The 19992-nt window shown below is 45.7% G+C and overlaps 1 protein-coding gene and 1 pseudogene across 8 annotated transcripts in view; one reads left to right on the top strand and one right to left on the bottom strand.

Moving 5' to 3' along the window:
- Positions 1-19992, top strand: part of Arpp21 (cAMP regulated phosphoprotein 21) — a 167630-nt gene that overhangs the window by 104842 nt on the left and 42796 nt on the right. For all 8 annotated transcript variants that reach the window (XM_051140787.1, XM_051140786.1, XM_051140792.1 and 5 more), the window contains 4 exons: positions 3225-3406; positions 4181-4285; positions 5701-5964; positions 9583-9709. In XM_051140787.1, coding sequence (XP_050996744.1) covers positions 3225-3406; positions 4181-4285; positions 5701-5964; positions 9583-9709 — 678 coding nt within the window. The remainder of the gene's footprint in view (positions 1-3224; positions 3407-4180; positions 4286-5700; positions 5965-9582; positions 9710-19992) is intronic.
- LOC127184408 (protein CEBPZOS-like) lies at positions 9241-9488 on the bottom strand (annotated as a pseudogene).

Here is a 19992-nt window from a genome sequence, read left to right as displayed (position 1 = left end):
TGTATGTGTTTGCGTGTCTGTGTGTGTGTGTCCTATGAGGCCATAGGTCAACAGCGGGAGTATTTCCTCAGCCTCAGCAGCCATCTGGTATAATAATGATAAATACCACAATGCGACATACCTGCTATAAAGAAGTGTACCCAGGGGCCGTAGAAGGGGAGAAGAGTTACGGCCTGGAGAAGGGGTAGAGGATGACTGACCTTGTGGACAGTCAGGCAGACAGTGACAGAGCCATGAGGGCAGAGAAAGAGAGAGAAACACACACACACACACACACACACACACACACACACACACACACACACGGCGGGGGAGGGAGAGAGAGAGAGAACGGGCAGGGCCCTTATATTGGATACACACCTGGCATGCACTTGGCATGTTGCAGGTGATGATGTCAGAGGTTACTAGGCCCCTAGAGGCAGGCTAGTGGGGGCTGCCTATGTGCTAACACATAACATCTTGTTTTTTGAAATCGTCTTTTTCATCAGCCTCACTCACTATCGAGGTGCCCCAGGAATCCTCCTGTCTCCATCTTCACAGTCCCGGGGTTAACAGAAAACTGAGCATTAGCACACTTCGAAGGCTGATAGAAATGATTTTAAACTGAAACAATATTTAGCCTTTTCCACATTGCTGGCTTTGGGAAACAATGGATTACAAGTTTTGAATCTAGAAGAAACTTGGATTTAAGAAAAAAATCATATAATAAAATGTAGCTAAAATTAAGGGGCAATGGTAAGAAAGCTGGTACCTGGGACATTTAAGAACTTCAAAAAGAAAAAATGTTGCTAGGTGCAGCGGTCACGCCTATCATCCTAGCATTCAGGAACTTGAGGGATATCCTGAGGCCCAGTGTTCCAGGCCTGACAGGGGGTGACCTCAATCACTCAGCCTAATCAAAGTATTTTCTGTGACTGGATTTCTGGCTCATTTCCTATGGCTCTCAGTGGTACTGGCTGTGAGACTACTGTCATGACCTCTGCAATCCTGGGAGGTCTATTCCTTGACTTGCAGTAAAGTGTCTGAGTTTGTTTACTCCTATCTCCTAACAGCCCATTGTTTCATGAGGTTTATGCGTGCGCCCTGCCTAGAATACTCTACTTCCTTGAGTCAGTTTTTAGAGTTACCCCCAACCCATCGCTCTCCTGCTCACTTCTTGCTGCTAACGTCTCTCGGAAGCTTGCCAATTCTCACTTGTTCTACCTACATATAAGTAAGAACAGGGTTCCTGTGTGATTGCATGCCTCTGGTTCTGAGTAAGGCATGCTCCTGAAAGCCCTGTGTCTCACTCAGTAAAAATGCATAGGCTCAGACATTTGAGATTAAGTGCTGCGGGAGAGCTCAACCTGTTGCTGGTACCCAACACCCAGCAGGGAAGGCTTCTCCCTGGAGCACCACACTGGTCCTGGGAGTCCTCCTCCAGCTAAGGATCTTCCTCAGGTTCCTGCAGTGCATGTGTAGGGCTGCCAGGTTATGGGCAAGTGAAGCAAGCAGTTGGCTGGCGGATGGGTCCCTTTCACCCTGTACTATGTCTTCTCCCCCCTGTTTTGCTAGTACTGCCATGACCACACAGAGGAAGCACAGCTTCCACGCTTCCACTTGCCTGTGTGGATCCTCACACATCAGCAGATGCCTTCTAGTTGTCATTGTTACTGCTGTTCTGAGTGGCACTGTGTCCTCTTTTTGTGTACTTTGGTGAGTCTGTTGAGTGATGTTAGGGACCACCCGGAAGTGACTGGACTTCGGGAATGTCACTACACAGAGGCATCTCCTGGTTCTCTCCCTTGCTGCTTGCATTTGTTGTCATTTTGTTTGCTGAATAAGTCGCCAGGTGTCTCTGAGCCTAACTTTATTTCTGCTGAGGTGAAGACGAGAATGCAGATTCTCAAGGGCTGTTGGGAGAGCTGAGCTCTGCGTGCAAGGCCCCTGCCTGCCACACTGGAGAGACTGTGCCCTCATCTCCTGTTCTCTTGCCTCCCACCCTTTCATTTTGCATAGCGTGTGACCTGCATTTCCATGTCCTTGCGAGCATCAACCTCCTCCATCTTTTCCTAAACTGCAAAGCTGCACCTTCACTAGGCAGTCAACGGTATCACAGGGAACATGCCCTTGTCTCAGAAGGTGAGGCTATAGACATGGTCTGTTGGAAGATGGCCCTATGGGGGCCTTGGATCCAGCATAAGCTAGCTTTGGCCACAAGTGGTACCCCTGTGCCCTCCAAGCGGGGCCCACAGTATTTTAAATATATAAAGCCTTAAAAAGAAAAACAACATTACAAAATATAGAGAGGACTATAGATGGAACAGGAAAAAATTTATATTAAGCAAAGCAGCCCAGGCTTGGAAATATAATTACTGCATATTTTCTCTCCAATTGTTATATGTGGGTATCTATGTGAGAGAATGTGTGGGTAGAAGTCTGGCCACTGAAAAGAGCCCAGGAGATGTAAGAAAGATCTTAAGATGGAGTGGTAGGTGGAGACGAGAATGCATGTGATTTGTAAATAGAGAGGGGAATAAGAGGCATAGGGGGGTGCAGTGGAGATGGGGATGGAAAATGCTATGGGAAACCTCTTACCCTGTATACCAATTAAGACGATGAATAAAGAACCAAATACCCCAGGCATCCCTGGCTGGGAGTGCTTAGAGAAAGAAGCAACGTATTCAGTGTGCTCCCTTGCTCTGAGTGTACTTTGTGTGCCTGTACTTACTCTTGTCTGGCGTGCAGACTGAGTAGAGGCAAAAATCAATGCTTCGGCGGATAACTTGTGACCGGAAGCAGTCAGACTTGTGTAAATGGAAAGTGACTGCTTTGGCTCAGTGTCCCTTGTCTCGCCGATGACTGTGAAATGGAGGGGCTAAACACCGGGCTGTGTGGAGATTGTTTCTCTGCAGGCCTCTCGACTGGGTTCCACCATCCACAGCTGCCCTTCGCCTGGCAAATCTCCCTGAAGGAGGTGGATTCATTTGCCGCTTCTTAAATTACTATGTGCGTGCTCACACTGTCATGCAGCTTGAGCTAGTGTGGGTCACAAGCAGTAACACATCATCCTTGGAGCAGGCTCCTTGTCTTGAATTCCTATTGTGTGTGCTTTTACTTTAAGGGTCTTTTTTTTTTTTTTCAGGGATTCTATGAGAGTGCGGTGTTTTGTTTTGTTTTTTTCCTCGTGCAGGAAAAACAATGAGACACTCAACTGAGCCAGGCTTTGTATGGCTTCATTTCAGGTCAGCCCTTTGTGAACCCGGATGGAACTCCTGCGATATACAACCCTCCAGGAAGTCAGCAGTCACTGCGTGGCACTGTTGGTGGGCAGCCCCAGCAACCCCCACCGCAGCAGCCATCACCTCAGCCTCAACAGCAGGTGCAGCCATCACAGCCCCAGATGGCAGGGCCGCTGGTCACTCAGGTGAGGAGCTGGCTGGAATGGGGGAGCTGAAGGTCTGGAGGATGAGAGCTGCACAGGGGTCAGGCCAGCAATCCATCTAGGAGAAAAGATGTCTTATGTAGTGCCATCACCCATTAGGCTTTTAGGTAAAATCTTCCAGAGTATAACCATTGGCTGACAGAGTATTATCAGCTCGTACCCAAGGCAAGTGTCTCCTGGGTGAGAATAGGTACTAGGGAAAATGGATGCACAGTGTCTTAGGCCTAGTGCTGTTCTTTACAAAACAGCAGGTGCAGCTTATAATCACTTCCGGGACTGAGCCACTTCACCCCTTCCCACCACAGATGCACAGGGCTGTACAATCAGTGCCTAGCTCCTCCTCAGTGGAAAGAGGAGAAATTAGCCAAGTCCAGCCAAGTCCCAAATGACCCGGATGCTCATCGCTGGGCTCCTGTGAAGGTGCAGAGATGCCCTCCTTCCCTAGGGAGGCACGGTGGAACTGGCTGTGTTCTAAGCAGGCTCCCTGGTGAGCCTCCCTTCTTAGCCTTGACCAACATATGTAGGCGCAGAGCATCTAATCAACCCCAGTGTTGGCTAGATTATCACTGAAAGGCATGCTTTCCCGAGCCTTCTCAAAGACCAAGGCCACCCAGTTCTGATGTACACTGCCTCAGGCTTTCCTCTCTGTGCTGAGGCAGCTAAGGGAGCCTGTTAAGGACAACAGTGTACTTCCCACGGAAGGGAATCTCAGCCCCGCACTCTCCTGTTACCTGATCAGTGTTTTCTTCCCTCCAGTCTGTCCAGGGCCTGCAGGCGTCTTCCCAGTCTGTGCAATATCCAGCGGTCTCTTTTCCTCCCCAGCATCTCCTGCCTGTGTCGCCAACGCAGCACTTCCCCCTGGTACTGTATCATAAGCATAACACACACACACACACACACATACACACACACGTATACACACTCACGTGTATACACACATTCATGTGTGCTTACACACACTCACTCACACTTGTGCACATGCACACACATAGGCACAAGCACATGTGCCCCCACACACACTTGCATATGCACATACACATGCGTGCACACATACATGTACACGCACACACACAAGCACACGTGAACGCACATGCACACACACACAAGCACACAGACAGAGCATTCTCACAGGTTCTACAGTTTTTCTGTTCAGCTATAGATGATGCTGGATGCTGGATGCATGGCCTGGGCTGACTGTGAGGTCATTGTATATGTGTAAATGTCTTGTGACCGACTTATATAATCCATCCTTTTGAGTGGCTTGCTTCTCTTTGCCTGTTCTCCCTGAGTTAAAAGCTTCTGCACTCTGATGCTCTTTCTAAAGTCCACTAGCCAAGGAGCTGGGGAGATGACTCAGTTGCTAAGTACGAGGAACTGAGTCAGACATTCAAGGTCCATATGAAAAGCTGGGCGTGTGGTACATACTTGTAGACTCAGTCCGATGGCAGCAGAATAGGAGGACCATTTGGTTCTAGTCAGACTGGTGAGCTCAGAGTGGTGAGTCAGAGTGAGAGACCCTGTCTCAAATCCGAAACTGAAGAAATGCCAATATTGGCCTCTGGTTTCTCATGCACATAAACACATGTACACGCATGCACACATACACATACATGAACATGGAGACACATATGCACTTGCTAAACACAGCCCATTGTCCGCAGTGTTTGCCGTCATGAGCAAACAGGTTACATAATCCTGCCATAAGGTTGTCAGGATGATTAAAGCTTGGGTCAGAGTACTAACCATCGCTATCCTAAGCTTCCAATGCCAGGGTCCACTAGGAACCCAGCCCCCTGGTTCTTTTACACGTTTCCTTGACTACAGTGAGGGCTTGGAGAAACAGCACACAGGCCAGTGAACCAGTGTTCTGTAAGATGGGTATGTGGCTCTCACTCCAGAAGAAAGGTTCATCTCTTGAGCAGGCAGGCCCAGGCTTGCTGCTGGGAGAGCAGCTGACAGCCACACCTTCCTTTGCTGCAGTGGCTTCTTCTTCAGCCTGACCCTCAATGATAAGAGACTACTCTCCTTCCATTGAGAGAAGAAGATTTGGGCCAAATTGATTCCCACTTCTGGATGTTTCATCTGAGCAAAGCTTGGCTTCTTGCATGCCTTTCCCTGTTGTGTCTGGCTGAAGTATTCTTTTGTTTTTTTCTTCCCCCATGTGTGTTACCTCCTTCCGCCCCTCCTTTCAAGTGTGAGTGTGTGTCTACCTCAGTTTGTCTCACTCATGAGCAAGTTCACCTTACCGGCTCTTCCCTTGTTTCCCTGGGTCACAGAGAGAAGAGGTGGCTGCACAGTTCAGCCAGCTGAGCATGAGCCGGCAGTCCTCGGGAGACACCCCTGAACCTCCCTCTGGTACAGTCTACCCGGCCTCCCTCATGCCACAACCAGCTCAGCCACCACCAAGCTATGTCATCACTTCTGCGGGCCAGCAGCTCTCCACAGGGGGATTCTCGGACTCTGGCCCTCCCATCTCCCAGCAGGTCCTGCAGGCCCCACCTTCTCCCCAGGGATTTGTACAGCAGCCTCCACCTGCACAGGTAGGTGTGGGCTCTCCCGCCCTGCCTCACCACACGTGGCTATGGCCTTTGGACTCCATCACCAATATGTTTTGTCCTCTTCACCAGACAGTCAGCCCTGGAGGCCCAGAAAGTGAGGCAAATAAACCTCACAGATGGCTTAATCTGGAGAGGGCCTATCTTCCTTGCAGCTGGCAGAAGGCATGGAAAGGACTGACTCCTGATTAGGGAGAGGGCTCGGTTTGTAATCCCAGCACCGAAAAGGCAGAAACAGGTGTATCCCTGGGGCTTACTGGCAAGTAGCTCTAGCCAAATTAGCCCAGTTCCAAGCCAGTTAGAGACCTCGTCTCAAAAAACTAAGATAAGCTGGATGGCTCCTGAGAAATGACACTTGAAGTTGGGCTCTGGCCTCTACATGTACACACCACACACACACGCACACACACACACACACACACACACACACACACACACACACACACACAGCATTGGCTTCTGTGTGATGCTGTTCATACTGTGGAAGCCAGGAAGGGGATGTCCAGAACCAGAAAACTTTAAACTCTCTCCCCTGCTGCTCAAGAAATTTGTTTTCCCTTCTCATCAATTCACAGCCCCCTTCTAGAGTTCATCCCCAGGCAGGCATGTCTCTATGAATACAGAGGGTGGAGGAAAGCCAATATCCGCTGTCCTTTCCTCTTCCCCCAGGAGAGCTGGGGCCCACGCCCGATCTCACAGGTAGCCATTAATCAGATTTAATTGACTGGAGCATGTAAGACACCACAGATCACTGATTTTTACTGTCTTCTCGAAGACTGATTGTGTGTCCCTGTTCTGCGCCAACCGTCTCTGGGGTGCTCCTGGGTATCCTTTGCAGAATATTGGGCGTGATTACTGTCAAGATGGAAAATGCACGCCAGCATTTTCTGCTCCGTTTTCGAGGCATACACAGCCCAACTATCTTCCCTCCTAATTATGAAGTATAGCCCGGGAGGTGCTGTTTAAAGAGCATGCCACCGTGGTGCCGTTTGTTCCACCGCCTTCACATCTTGAATAAATTATTTTCTCTTCAGGCCACACAAAAACCCTCCACCAGGAAATGATTTTTCCTCAGTTGTTCATTTTGAGTGATTAATTAACACGACACCTCCAGTCACCATCTCAGTAATATTTCTCCCCTCGTGGGATTTAAAGTGATGTTTAAAACAATTTTAAGTAATAGGAGAAAAAGTCCCATTACTATGTTAATTATTTTACCAATAAATTAGGTACTTCAAGCTCATAGATACGGATGCAGGTTGCAACCCATAGTGACTTCTGAAGTGATAAACATTTTGAAAGTCTAGCTAGCCAACTAGGTAACATTGGAAAGATGCGACCAAGTCAGTCTGCAGGTGTCTATGAAATATGCTCCCTTTCTTCAGAGGACTGCCCTTGAATGTTTGTTTCCTCTGGCTCACGAGTGCCTCCTTAATGCCTCTGGAAGGATCACCCATTCACACCAGTGAGAATACGAGCAACCTGGGGGGTGGCGCGGCACAGAAGAGTTTGTTAGCGTCTGGTCACTTCTGCCTCTGATTTACTTATTTCCTTATCTTAATGCAACCACTTTTGGATTTTCCACACCTTACTGTGGTCGTTCAAAATGAACATTTTATTCCCCTGTAGGCCATCTTGATTCCTTTCTGACTTCACTTTCACAGTGGTCTTTCAAAAATAAATCCCAGGGCTTGGCTGCTTTTCCCTCCCCTAGGACAGAGGCCAGGAGGGTTGAGGATAGAAGGAATAAGCTGGCATCAGTAAGAAGATAGCATTGCACAGGAGAGTTAAAACGTGGGCAAAGATAGCTTCTATATCAGGAAACATTTGATTCAATGAGAAGATTAAGCATGTTTTTACGGGCTGTCGGTCATTAGATGGTATATGGAAGGTTGGCAGGCTTAGGGGTGCAGACCTATAACCCCAGTATCTGAGGAAATAAGGCAGGTAAAACCATGAATCCAAGACCTCCTGGGCTACAGAATGAGTCCAAGGCTGGGCCACTAAGTATAAGTCTCTGTCTCAAATTTAAGAAGAAAAAGATCCCTGTGGGTGGCTGGGGAGATGGGTCAGTCAGTGAAATACTTACGATGCACACATGAAGCCCTGAGTGTGATTCCCCCAAACCCACACTAAAAAAGCACACACAGTAGCTCACTTTGGAATCTCAGAGCAGAGCAGGAGAGTGGGAAGAGGTAGATTCCCTGAGTTCCTCGTTCTAGCCAGCCTCGTGGAATGAACAAATTTCAGGTCAATGAGAATCTTGTCTTAAACAAACAACATGAATAGTGCCTGAGGAATGATACCTAAGCTTGACCTCTGACCTCTACACCCATGCTCATAGAAATATATGTTCATGTGTGTGTGTGTGTGTGTGAGTGTATATGAGAGTGTGTGTGTATGTGTGTGTACATACACATAAGATGCCTGGGGATATAGCTAGGTGATTGATAAGGCACTTACCCAGCATGCATAATGGCCTACATTCAATCCCCACTGCTAAAAATAAGTTTGCAGAAGATACACGAGCAATAGCTTATATAGGTCCCATTTGTAATGTGTATGCTGCACATTTTGATATGTGCTATGTGTAAATCACCCTTTAAAGCCTTAGTTAGACCTAAGGCTAGCTAAGTCTTACTCTCCAAGTCTCCTTAAAGTTCTGGTTTGGGAATCCCAGACATCAAACACTTCTTTGCACTGATCAATGCAGGTCACAGAGAGGTTCCTCAGCTCCCAGTGCACCATGGGAGAAAAGGCCTGTACATTGAACCAATGTAAGAGAAGATACTCATGGCTCCCCTTAGCATCTGCCACAGTTAAATGACTATATCTCAACTGTGGGTTTCATGTGAAAAAAAAATGTGTTTCTTTTTTGTTTATTCCTTGGAGAGTAGGTCTATTTTATTTTGACTTGGTTAAAGATTTACTCTTACGTGCTTGAAGGCCTTTTAATTATTCCTGACGTTATAATTATTAGTTTCTGTTTTTTGTTTTTTTTCATAAATATAGAAAAGAACAATTGTTTCAGAATCAGTCCTTCAGTCTTCTTTCATTTGTAAACACCTCAGCTTAGGTAACAGAGGAGAGGAGCGAAGAGTGGGTTTGCACCATGAGTGGGAATTACAGACCATGTGGCCTGAAGCTACACTCGGGCGGGGCTCTGTGGGAGTGGAGCTACAGAGGCAGAGACTCATCTTTCTTCTCTCAAGGGTTCGGTTTCAAACAGCTCAAGTGGGAAGCTGAGCGTGATGGTTGGCCTTAATTTTTGCTATTCAACCATTTTTCTCCATTTTGCTCTCTAATTCCATACAGCCCAGACTGTTCAGTGGGTTTGTAATAAACTTATAAAAGGAAGGGAAATCTCTTGTTCATTGTTTGCCAGGAATCTTGGCTCGAGTTCACCTTCTGAAATTAAAAAAAAAAAAAGCTCCAAAACCACCCACAAGTTCGACTGCTAAAACTCCTTTAAAGATCTTCTCTGCCAGTGGTTCCATGGTTCGAGCCATCCTGAGGCCTCTGCAACCAGACAGCGCACGTGCTGAGAAACGTGTTTATTGTGCACAGCTCTTATCTCTGCTTTTCTCTCCTCACGTCCCACAGATGCCTGTATATTACTACCCATCTGGTCAGTACCCTACCTCAACCACACAGCAGTACCGACCCCTGGCTTCAGTCCAGTACAGCGCCCAGCGGAGTCAGCAAATAGCACAGACCGCACAGCAAGCAGGTACGTGAAGTCTGTTTCCTTTCCGTCCTCCGCCTTGATTATTTTTGATGGTGAAGTTCATAGGTGTACTCATTGAATGAATAGCCAAAAGGGACAATTTAAGTCACACGTTTCCCCTACCCCCGGGAAGCTAACAAGGCATTTGACTCACCGTGCAGGAAACTAGCAGGTACGAGAAGATGACAGCGTGCAACCCCACCTACGCATGCGCACGCCGTTGTTCCCCTTCAAGCTATTTTTCACATCCTCCGGGCCTGTATTTAAAGCAGAGAGACTAGCACATCCCTATGTCTCAGCCCATGCAGTTTCTGTTTCCTTTTCAATTTAAAGAGAGTAGTGCCCTAGCTCTCGAGGAGCCACGCGAGGTTGCTTTGATACTTGTCCTAAAATCCAGCACCGTCCTTCGAAGAAGGCTCCTGGCTGTGCAGCATTCACTGATGGAACCCTGACTCCATGGTTCACTGTCACGAAGGCCACATGCCTGCCACCCAGAGGCCCCCGGCAGCCGCTGTGCAGTGGGAAGGGGGGCCGATGCACTGTAAGAGAGTGAGTAGCTGGTCTCACAGTGAACCGGTCTCTTTCCCTACTGTGTCCACTCCTAAGGAATGCCGTGGTTTCCAGAGAGCAGCAGGCGGCCAGCAGGCCTGAGGGAGGTGCCACTAGGCAGAATTCTGTGTCACTCCTGCTGACCAAACCGCAGGGGGAACTGCTAATTGTCATGCTGAAGATGCCTGGCTCTGAGACTCTGCCTCTGTAAGTAGGTCACACTGAAGAGTGGGGCTCCTGCTGTGGTTCTCCATAAGTGCCTGCATGGAGATCTGATTTCTGCACCAGATACATGGGAACACAAATATGTGATATGTACAAATACGTGTGGGTGGCATAAATATGTGCCGTTTTTATTAAGCTAGGAAAAGAAAAACCACCTCACAATCGCTGCCAAGGATCAGCCATAGCCACAAATACCCCCAAGGACTCCAGTGTTGAAGATGCCAGAGCTTTGTCCAATCCCGAATGGAGATAGGCTTTGTTTCTTCTGCATCTCAGATGGCTAATGTGTTCTTAAATTCAGATTATGACCTATTTAAAACATTTGAGAGACATTAGAGGGACGTGCAACAGGCAGGTTTTGATCTCGTTTAAGTGCTGTGGTTCTTTGGGGCCTCTGAGTGGCCTTTGTACTTGCATAGAGTAAGAGCATAGGGGTTTGAAGTTGGTTTTTAAAGGAAAGCCTTGGACCCTGCATTCACAATTGCCAGGAGCTGGCCAGCATGTTGGTAGGGCCTGTGTGGTCCCGCCTGCTCAGTCCTGAAGTAAATGCATTTGCATGCTCAACTCTCCCATCTTCATCCGCTAGGGTTTGCTTAAACATTGTGTTTTAGGGGTATGAGAAAGATTAGTTAGTAAAATATTTGCCATGTGAACATAAGGACTGAATTTGATCCCCAGAACCCAAGTAGAAAGAAAGAAAGAAAGAAAGAAAGAAAGAAAGAAAGAAAGAGAGGAAAGAAGGAAAAAGCAAAGCAAAGAAAATAAGCCTGTGATGACTTGAGTTTGTAATCATAGCCCTGGAAAGGCAGAGAGAGGTCAATCCATGGGCTTACTAGCCAGGTAGCCTACAAGCCAGTGAGAGAGCCTGTCTTAAAAGCCAAGGTGCATGGCCCCTAAGGAACAAAAAAGATGTCCTCTATCCTCCACACATACATGGATACATACATATAAAAACACGTTCACACACAAAGCTATCATTTAATCTGAACTTTAGTTCAGAAGGTACCATAGACACAGTTGCCTTTGGGTCAGGGACACATTTGGGAGAAAGACACTGCAGGTCATTAGTTCTACAGAGCTCATGTTTGTCTAGTATAGCGTCTGGGTATGGCTCTCAGAATTCCAAGGAGATATATTAGTCCCAATGATAGGGCGTCATGGTACAATCGGGTGTGGCTACAACAGTGTTAGGATCTGCCAAGGGTCTGTGTCCCTGTCTCAGGGGCCCAGCATTAGGTTTATAACATTCACTGGTAACACCTTGGCTATGCCTCCCCTCCACTGTCTTCTCTGATGACTGACAATATGAGACAGTAACTGCAGCGTTCTCATCCATTTATAAGGCATGGTGGGAATACTGAGAGACACAGAAATTCCCTCCTTCATCCCTGGGAGATACATGCAGATAGTCTTAAGCACGGAACTTGGTGGCCTGGTGTCTTTGTGTCTTTGGCTTGCCCCAGAGTTCACATAGCACCGTGGAGTAAATCCAAAGGAAGGATCATGTTCAGAGTAGAGATAAGGGCAGATCCCAGGTTCCTATGACATGGTTGACAGTAATTGTGCTCTGAGAAGGAGAAACAAAAAAAGGAAAATGACTCAAGAATAGTGAGGTCCCCAGACGTGCCGCCGACAGCACGCAGATGTTGACCGAGACCTTTGATTTCCTAGGATTTGCTGATGGCGCCTGACACCTGGCTACAATCTGATAAAATCCAACTGCGATAACGCATGCGATTTCTGCATTCTGTAGGCAGGAATGTAGACCTTTGCTGAGCTTAGTGACGCCAGCAGAGTTTTAACATGCCACAGTTGAGTTATTCATGGGGACAACTCTCATAGGTGGACATGGTCCTACTAGATGGTTCTGACAGCTGTTTTCTGGGAGAACTGCACAATGCCACACCCACCCTCACCTCACTCCACCCTCTGCCAGAATGAGGCTTAGGGCCCCAGGAAGGGTGGATGCAGAGCTGCAAGGAAGGGACACCACTTAGTTTCATTTTACAAAAGATGGACAGAGCACATCTCAGTATGGCTTGACCCACTCTGACAACCTGTGTCTCTCGCAGGCTTTATTTATACACAAAATCATTTCCCCAAAATCCTTAAGCATTGATTACACAGCCGCTCCAAGACACATTTTTCTAAAGTCTTCCTTGATTATATAAGTACAAATAAAAGAAACAAAGCGAGCAAACAGCAAATTCATAAGAACTAAAAATTGACATGATAAAATCAGTTTTCTTTTAACTCAATGCCTTTTCCTTAAGATTGGTGTCATAAAGCCTTGCGGTTACAGAAATGCTAGACAGGATGGCTCTGTGTGAGTTTGTCCCTGTGTCAGTTTGGCATAGCATCAATAGAATCAGAAGTATTTGCCGACTGCCTGCTACATCAAACTTACCTTTATGCAGAAGTCCAGTCTCTCTGAACCTTGTTTAATTCCTCCTTTCCTTCCTTTATTTTTCTTTTATATTTGACGTAAGGCCACCATTCCTTTTCTTTGATTCTTAAAATATCATGCAGCCTCTTTGCCTAAGCAAAGGCGGCCCCTATTCTTTGTTTTCCTACAATGTCAGAAAAGTCCTGGTGTGACAAGTCTGTTCAGGAAAGCAGGCGGTTCAGGGTTTTCCTCCATGTCTCCGTCACAAACCCTTGTGTCAATACGACACTTATCTTTATTACAATTCTGTAAAGAATAGGAGAACATTGGGCTTCCTAAAGCTGCTTACTTCGCCTTCAGGAAGGTACCAAGGCTTGCCATTAATTTCATGATCAACATTTCTTCCTGTCCACACTAGTTCTTCGTTTCTGAAGCAGGACAAGAAAGTCCAGTGATTCCGTTTCGGTTTGCCAGCCTCTAGAATTTCCCTAAGCTTTTCTTCTTTAATAATTTCCTCAAATCCTCTGTCTCATGCTTACTACCATCACTTAATAAAAATCTAAATATGTATCTAAATAATAAGATCCATGGAAGCCTCACTTTTCTGCATAGCTGTTTTTGCCTGGGGAATTTCCATTAGTTTTGCTCCTGGGTTGTCTGTGGTTAGAGGGCTGCTCAGAATCTTTACACACTTCATTTTGAGCTTGGGAAGTTTGTGGTTCTCAAGGAATTGGCCCATTTCTTGAAAGCTGTGAAACTTAGGAACATAAAATTGGCTATTTGGATTTCTTTTATTTTTATTATTATTATTATTATTATTATTATTATTATTATTATTATTATTATTATTATTAATTATAGTTTGAATTCCAGGTCATGAGCAAGCTCTCTACCACCGAGCTATATCCCCACTCCCTTTCTTACCTTTCTCACAGCTCCATTCTTGACGTTGCACATTCCTAACTCCTCTCCTTCTATTTTTGGACAGTCTTTCTGTATTTACCAATTTACCCAACTTGTCATTATTTCATTGATTTTTTTTCTCTAATATCTTACCATTTCAATTTCTGCTCTCCCTGTTTCTTTTCTCTGCTCATGTTAGGTTTGTTCTGATGTTATTTTCCATTTTCTTGAGACAGGAGGCTCAATTGCTTGGGCACATTTCATCCTTTGTACCATAAACATGAAGTGTTCTGCCCCTGTCTCAATGAAGCACTACCTCTGTGCCTGTATTTTCATGTTGTCTTTTCATTTTCATGGTTTTGTCTTTTTGCACATTGTTGGGATCAAACCCAGGAACTTTAGAATGCTTTGGTAGCAGCAAGCTATACCTCTAGCCTTGCATGCATTTTTCAAGTGTCTTCAGTATTGCCTTGTTGCCCCATGTATTACTTAGGGTCATATCATTTGGTGCGCAAGAGTTTGCAGAGTCCCTTCTTGTCTCCCTGCTATTGGTTGTAGATTGATTCCATTAAAGATAGAGATTTTGTGTGATTCTGGTTCTGCTAAAATTGCTGAGTTTGGTTTGACATAGCCAGCCATGCCCTCCCTACCTTAGTGAATGCTCCTTGAAGTTTTGAGGAAACTGAATAGTCTATGTTTAGATACCATGCCCTGCAAATGACATCTAGATCTTGTGGGCTTGCTTTGTTGTTGAGATCTCCCACATGCTGCTTGGTGCTTTATACCAGTCCTAACACTTCCTAAAGATCTAATGTAATCCTCCAGCAAGGGCTAACCTGTATCCCTGGCTTCTGAGGACATGGAGAAGCCTTCCAGGTACACAGAGCTTGCTGCCAATTGGCTTCTGTTCCAAGCAAGTGAGACGTGCTTTGGTGCCATCAAAAAGAACATCAGAACATTCTGCAGAGAAAGTGTGGAAGGGAAAGACTCTGATCCATGGGGTTGGGAAAGCATTTCTTTTAATCAATCTCTCTCTCTGTCTCTCTGTGTCTCTGTGTCTCTGTGTCTCTCTGTCTCTCTCTCTTCCTCTCTGTCTCCCTCTGTATGCATAACTACCAGAACTTTTAAAAGTATTTTTTATTTATTCTTTGAAAATGTCACACATTAGTACAATGTATCTATCCACACTACCTTCCTCTCTTATGACCATGTTCTTCCCAAGTTCTGTCTTTGCTACCATTGTTATTAATGAAATCCTGAGACCCATTAATACTTCCCATATGCTAATAGACATGGGACCATCCACAACAGGAGGGGAGACACACTGCCTCCCTCAGATGACATGAGCCAGTAGCTCCTTCAGCATGCGCGGGGCCCATTCATGCTGCCATGCACAGGTCTTATGCAGACGGCCACTGCTGCTGGGAGCTGATGTGTTCATCCACCATGTCGCATGCAGAAATCTGCATTGCACAGCTCTCCACCTCCATCATTAGCTCTCACGTCTTTCCACTCCCCCTTCCACAGTGCTCCCTGAGCCTGGGATGGGAAGTATTAGCATGGTTGTACTGAGCACAGCACTCACGGTAGTCTCGATACTCTGAGCTGAGCACTCACGGTGATGTAGCCTCAGTACTCTGAGCTGTTATGAGTTGCTACAGTAACTACTGTCCACTCAAAAAGAAGCTTCCCAGACAGACATAAGTTGAGAGGATCACAACTCCAGGGCAACAACAGAAGCATTTAGAAGACACGTCAGCACAAACGTTCAGCAAGACAACAGGTCTCTGGGCTCTCGTAGGCTTTTACACACTGTTGGTTAACAGCAGTCACATACTGCAGGATTAGATAAAATCATAAAGATGACAACAAGAGACCATCTGCAGTTCTGCCCTCCTGGCAGACCAGGAAAGCCTGTGTCTTGGCACGTCATAAAGTCTGGAGAATGAGATGGCTGCAGAGCAGAAAGAGAAAAACCCCTGAGAGATTTCTAGATTATATTATAACTGATGCTGATGATTTCCCTTGGATTTTGACAGCTGCGGAAGTTATTTTTCAGGTTTATTTTTATTGTTTTTAATTAGGTGTCTGTGTGGGTGTATGTTACATGTGAGAGCAGCTGTCTGAAGAAGCCAGAGAGGGTGCTGCTGTGAGCTGCCTGATGTGAGTGCTGTGGACTGACCCTGTGTCATCCATAAAATTAGTATATGTTTTTAACCCTTGACCTTTCTCTCCTGGGAGATGCTTCTTGCCTGCTTTTTGTTTTGATTTTTAGACAGGGTTTCACAGATTTCCACAACATCCATTAGCTCTTATATCTCTTCAGACCCCACCTTCTACTATGTTCCCTGAGCCTTGGACAGGAAGTATTAATGGACATTATTTATAGCCCAGGCTGACCTGAAACTCATGCTATACTCAAAGGTGATGTGCATTTCTTATCTCCTTGTCCCCATCTTCCAAATGCTGGGATTACAGGTGTGAGTCATCACACATGCTCTCACCTCTATTGTATAAAACCATTTGCCTTGTGCACCTTCCTCAGAGCCCCACAACTGCTGCATGACTTAATTTGGGGCAAGAACTATACTGTCAGTAGAGATTTGTCTACAGAAATGCTTCACTTTTCAAATTATAGTTTAGAGGGAAAACATGAAAATACATCTAGCTAATACCTCCCCACTCAGGCTTATAGTCATATAAACATCCATAGCTAATATCAGTAAGTTTAAAAAAATTAAGATTGGCTGGAGAAATAACCCAGAGGTTAAAAACACGCCGTGCTTTCGTAGAGGACCTATGTTCTGTTCCCAGTACCCACAGGAGGCCATAAAACCACTGGCAATTCCAGTACCAGGGTATCCAGTGGCCTCTCCTGATCTCTATGGAAACTGCATATGGTGCATATATATACATGCAAGCAAACATGCATACACATAAAATAAAAATGAATAATTTTTAAGGAGATCAATATAGAAGGGGCCTTATTATGAGGAAACATTTTAGGGGGGTGGATGGGAGGATAGGAGATTAGAAGCTCAGGAAATATATGAAATTGTCAAATAATTGAAAAAGAGGGAGAAAACTTCATTGTACTACAAAACCTAAGCAGAATTGTAAGAATTCTTTACATTTTCTGAATGCATTTCTGCTTTGTTTTTAAATCTCTGTGTTGAGTAAATGATGCTCCAATGGCCTTGGAATATTCTGGTTAGAATTCCATGCAAACACAGTGGTGAAGGCCTTCTTCACCCCGACACCAGCCTTACTCTGTAGCCCAGCCTGGCCTTAAACTCTCAATCCTTCTCCCTCAGCCTTAACAAATTGGAGATTAATCCCTCTTGGACTTTCTCATCCGCATTGGTCTAGCAGCCACCAGGACACAGGACTAGTACGCAGAGAAGCAGAGCGTGAACACTGGATGCTCAGTGAGGAGACCGAGTCTAGATCAGCCTTCTGCCCGTGCAGTCTCTCTCGTCAGATGGAAAGAAGGTCCTGTGTACTCAGGCCGCTTTCAAAACCCATGCAGGCTTCCTGTGTCAAACAAAGCCCCTGGGTATGTGAACTCAAAACCACCAAAATGCAGACAAATTATAAGAGAGTGAGAGCAATATCCCAGTGCCTTGGAGATGGGCCCATCCCAGAATTCCAGGCTTATGGCAATAGCGTCAGTGCAACATTTTGAGGGAAGGAAGAGCCAGGTCAGGAGACGCATCTTCTGTTTACCTTGCCAGCTAATATACGACAGTAGAATAACAGGGAATCTGAAGCTGGCTCTCAGGAGCTTGCGAACATCTCGAAGATCACACTTCCACCCCACATCTGACGAGCCATCGGTGTTGCAATGATTACCTCAGAGAAGAATTGCAGAGGAGGAGGGAGCCGATCTGTCAGAAATGCTGGCTTAAAGATAGCCTGTTAGATTAGGCGTCGCAACACTTGTGTGCATCTGTGTTCATTTTGGTGTGTACAGGGAGTGTGTATAAGACAACACAGAGGAATTGGAAGAGAGAGAGGATTGGTTGGTTGGTTGGTTGGTTGGTTGGTTGATTGGTTGGTTGGTTGGTTGATTGGTTGGTTGGTTGGTTGGTTGGTTGGTTGGTTGATTGGTTGGTTGGTTGGTTGGTTGGTTGATTGGTTGGTTGGTTGGTTGGTTGGTTGGTTGGTTGGTTGGTTGATTGGTTGGTTGGTTGGTTGATTGGTTGGTTGGTTGGTTGGTTGGTTGGTTGGTTGGTTGGTTGATTGGTTGGTTGGTTGGTTGGTTGGTTGGTTGGTTGGTTGATTGGTTGGTTGGTTGGTTGATTGGTTGATTGATTGGTTGGTTGGTTGGTTGGTTGGTTGAAGGGAGAAAGTGTGCTCTCTTTAGTTTTCCTTCTTGGTGTCTCCTTGTGACTTCTTTTTTAAATTTACTTGAATATTTAAAATCTAATTGGAAACTTATCAGCCATTCAATTCAAATATAAACAAGATCTCAGTTGTAATTAAACACTGTTGAATGGAAAAGAACGGGCAGCTGAAGCTGGGCTCAGTGGCGCACGCCTGCCTTTAATCCCAGCACTAGAGGAGGCAGAGGCAGGCGATCTCTGCGAGTTCGAAACCAGTCTGGTCTACAAAGTGAGCCCAGGACAAATCAGCTCCCTTCAGCAAGCAAGCAGATATTCACATGGTTGAAGTTCTGACCTTTTCCAGGCTACAGTATGTCTGGAGCCAGGGGCACCTGGTGATTTGGAAAACTGTGAAATATGAAGCTGTTAAGATTAACAGCTCTGAGTAAGATGTTGAGTGTTGAGAAGACAGGAAGCGAATCAGTCTTGACAAACCACCCTGTCCCTGCCATGGTCCCTCATTCCTCCTCCAATCACTACACTTTGTGGAAGAGAGAACAGTGGGACAGTCTTGGTGGCACTTCTGGCAAGAACATCCAATTATCTGTTGCATGTGCATGTTTGAAAATAGACCAAAACCACCGGCCCTTTCCTGCTAGGCCTTAGTACAAACTTAAAAATAATGATGCTTAGCTTAATTGGTCTCTTCTTTTAGGTGTTCTATTTACTGTACTGATGAGCTGTTTCTATTAACAGCTCTGAGTAAGGATGCTGCTACCTTCCTTATCTAACCAGATCCTGTACGTTCAGTCAAACTCACTTAGCAGTTGGTGTCAATGCCATTTGGGACTTTGAATATGTCTCTTTCGTCACTGTTTATTTATGATATTTCACAACTGGGCTTTCCCCTCTTGGGGATGGATCAAACTGGAGGGGAGGAGAGGGGAGGAAGTGGCACAAGCAGGAGGGATTTGGTGTGACAAGTAAGAACTACTTATTTATAGAGTTAGGGGGCTGGCTCAGTTGTAAAATGCTTACCAAGCTAAGATGACCTGGGTTCAAACACCCAGAACCCACATAAAAAAACAGGCACAGGAGATTCTCTGGGACTCTCTGTTCAGCCAGTCTAGACAAAGTGGTGAGGTCCAGTCTCAGTGAGAGACCGCATCTCAAATAACGAGGTGGAGAACAATTGAAAAAGACACCCCAAGTCTAGCTTGGGGGCGCGCGTGCGCGCGCGCACACACACACACACACACACACACACACAGGAAAAAAGCAAATGATATATTGATTTAAAGCCATTGGGATCTCATTTCCCTATTTTAATTTCCTTCCCTGCGATTTGATGATTCCAAAAGGGATTTATTTAGTTATTTTTCCTATGATTTCCATACATGTTAATTTTTAAAACGCCTCAGTTTTTATACATATATTATATATTTAGTTTGAGAAGATGGTATGTTACAATCACTCAGAGAAGCAACAGGAAGCTTGTCACACCTGACATCCCTGAGGAGGTGCTGTGCAATTTTCGTGCCTGCCTCGTTCTCTCAGAAGCACAAAGATAAACGATGAGAGAGCAACATGAGGGTTTTATGGTCCGTCTGATTTCTGCTAACATCCGTGGGAGTCACAAGCACAAATCCTTGTGGAACATACTGTTCAAAAAATAATAGTTTGGAAAAGGTTTCCATGGAAATGCCCCCAAAGTTTCTTCCATTAATTGCCCTAATTATTACATTCGGAGGAATGGGGTTTAGAAGTATCACATTGGGATTAGAAGGAAGGTTAACAGGTCTAGGAACTGCTGACAGGAATTGCTATTTTTAGGCATGAAAAAAATCTTACGTGTTCCCACATGTAGGTTCCCTGTACCCCATAGGAGTTTATAATGA

The sequence above is a fragment of the Acomys russatus genome, chromosome 32, assembly GCF_903995435.1.
Source record: "Acomys russatus chromosome 32, mAcoRus1.1, whole genome shotgun sequence".
In the NCBI taxonomy this organism is placed as follows: Eukaryota; Metazoa; Chordata; class Mammalia; order Rodentia; family Muridae; genus Acomys; species Acomys russatus.
The sequence above is the reverse complement of the archived record's forward strand: the minus strand, read 5'-3'. Positions and strand labels throughout refer to the sequence as shown.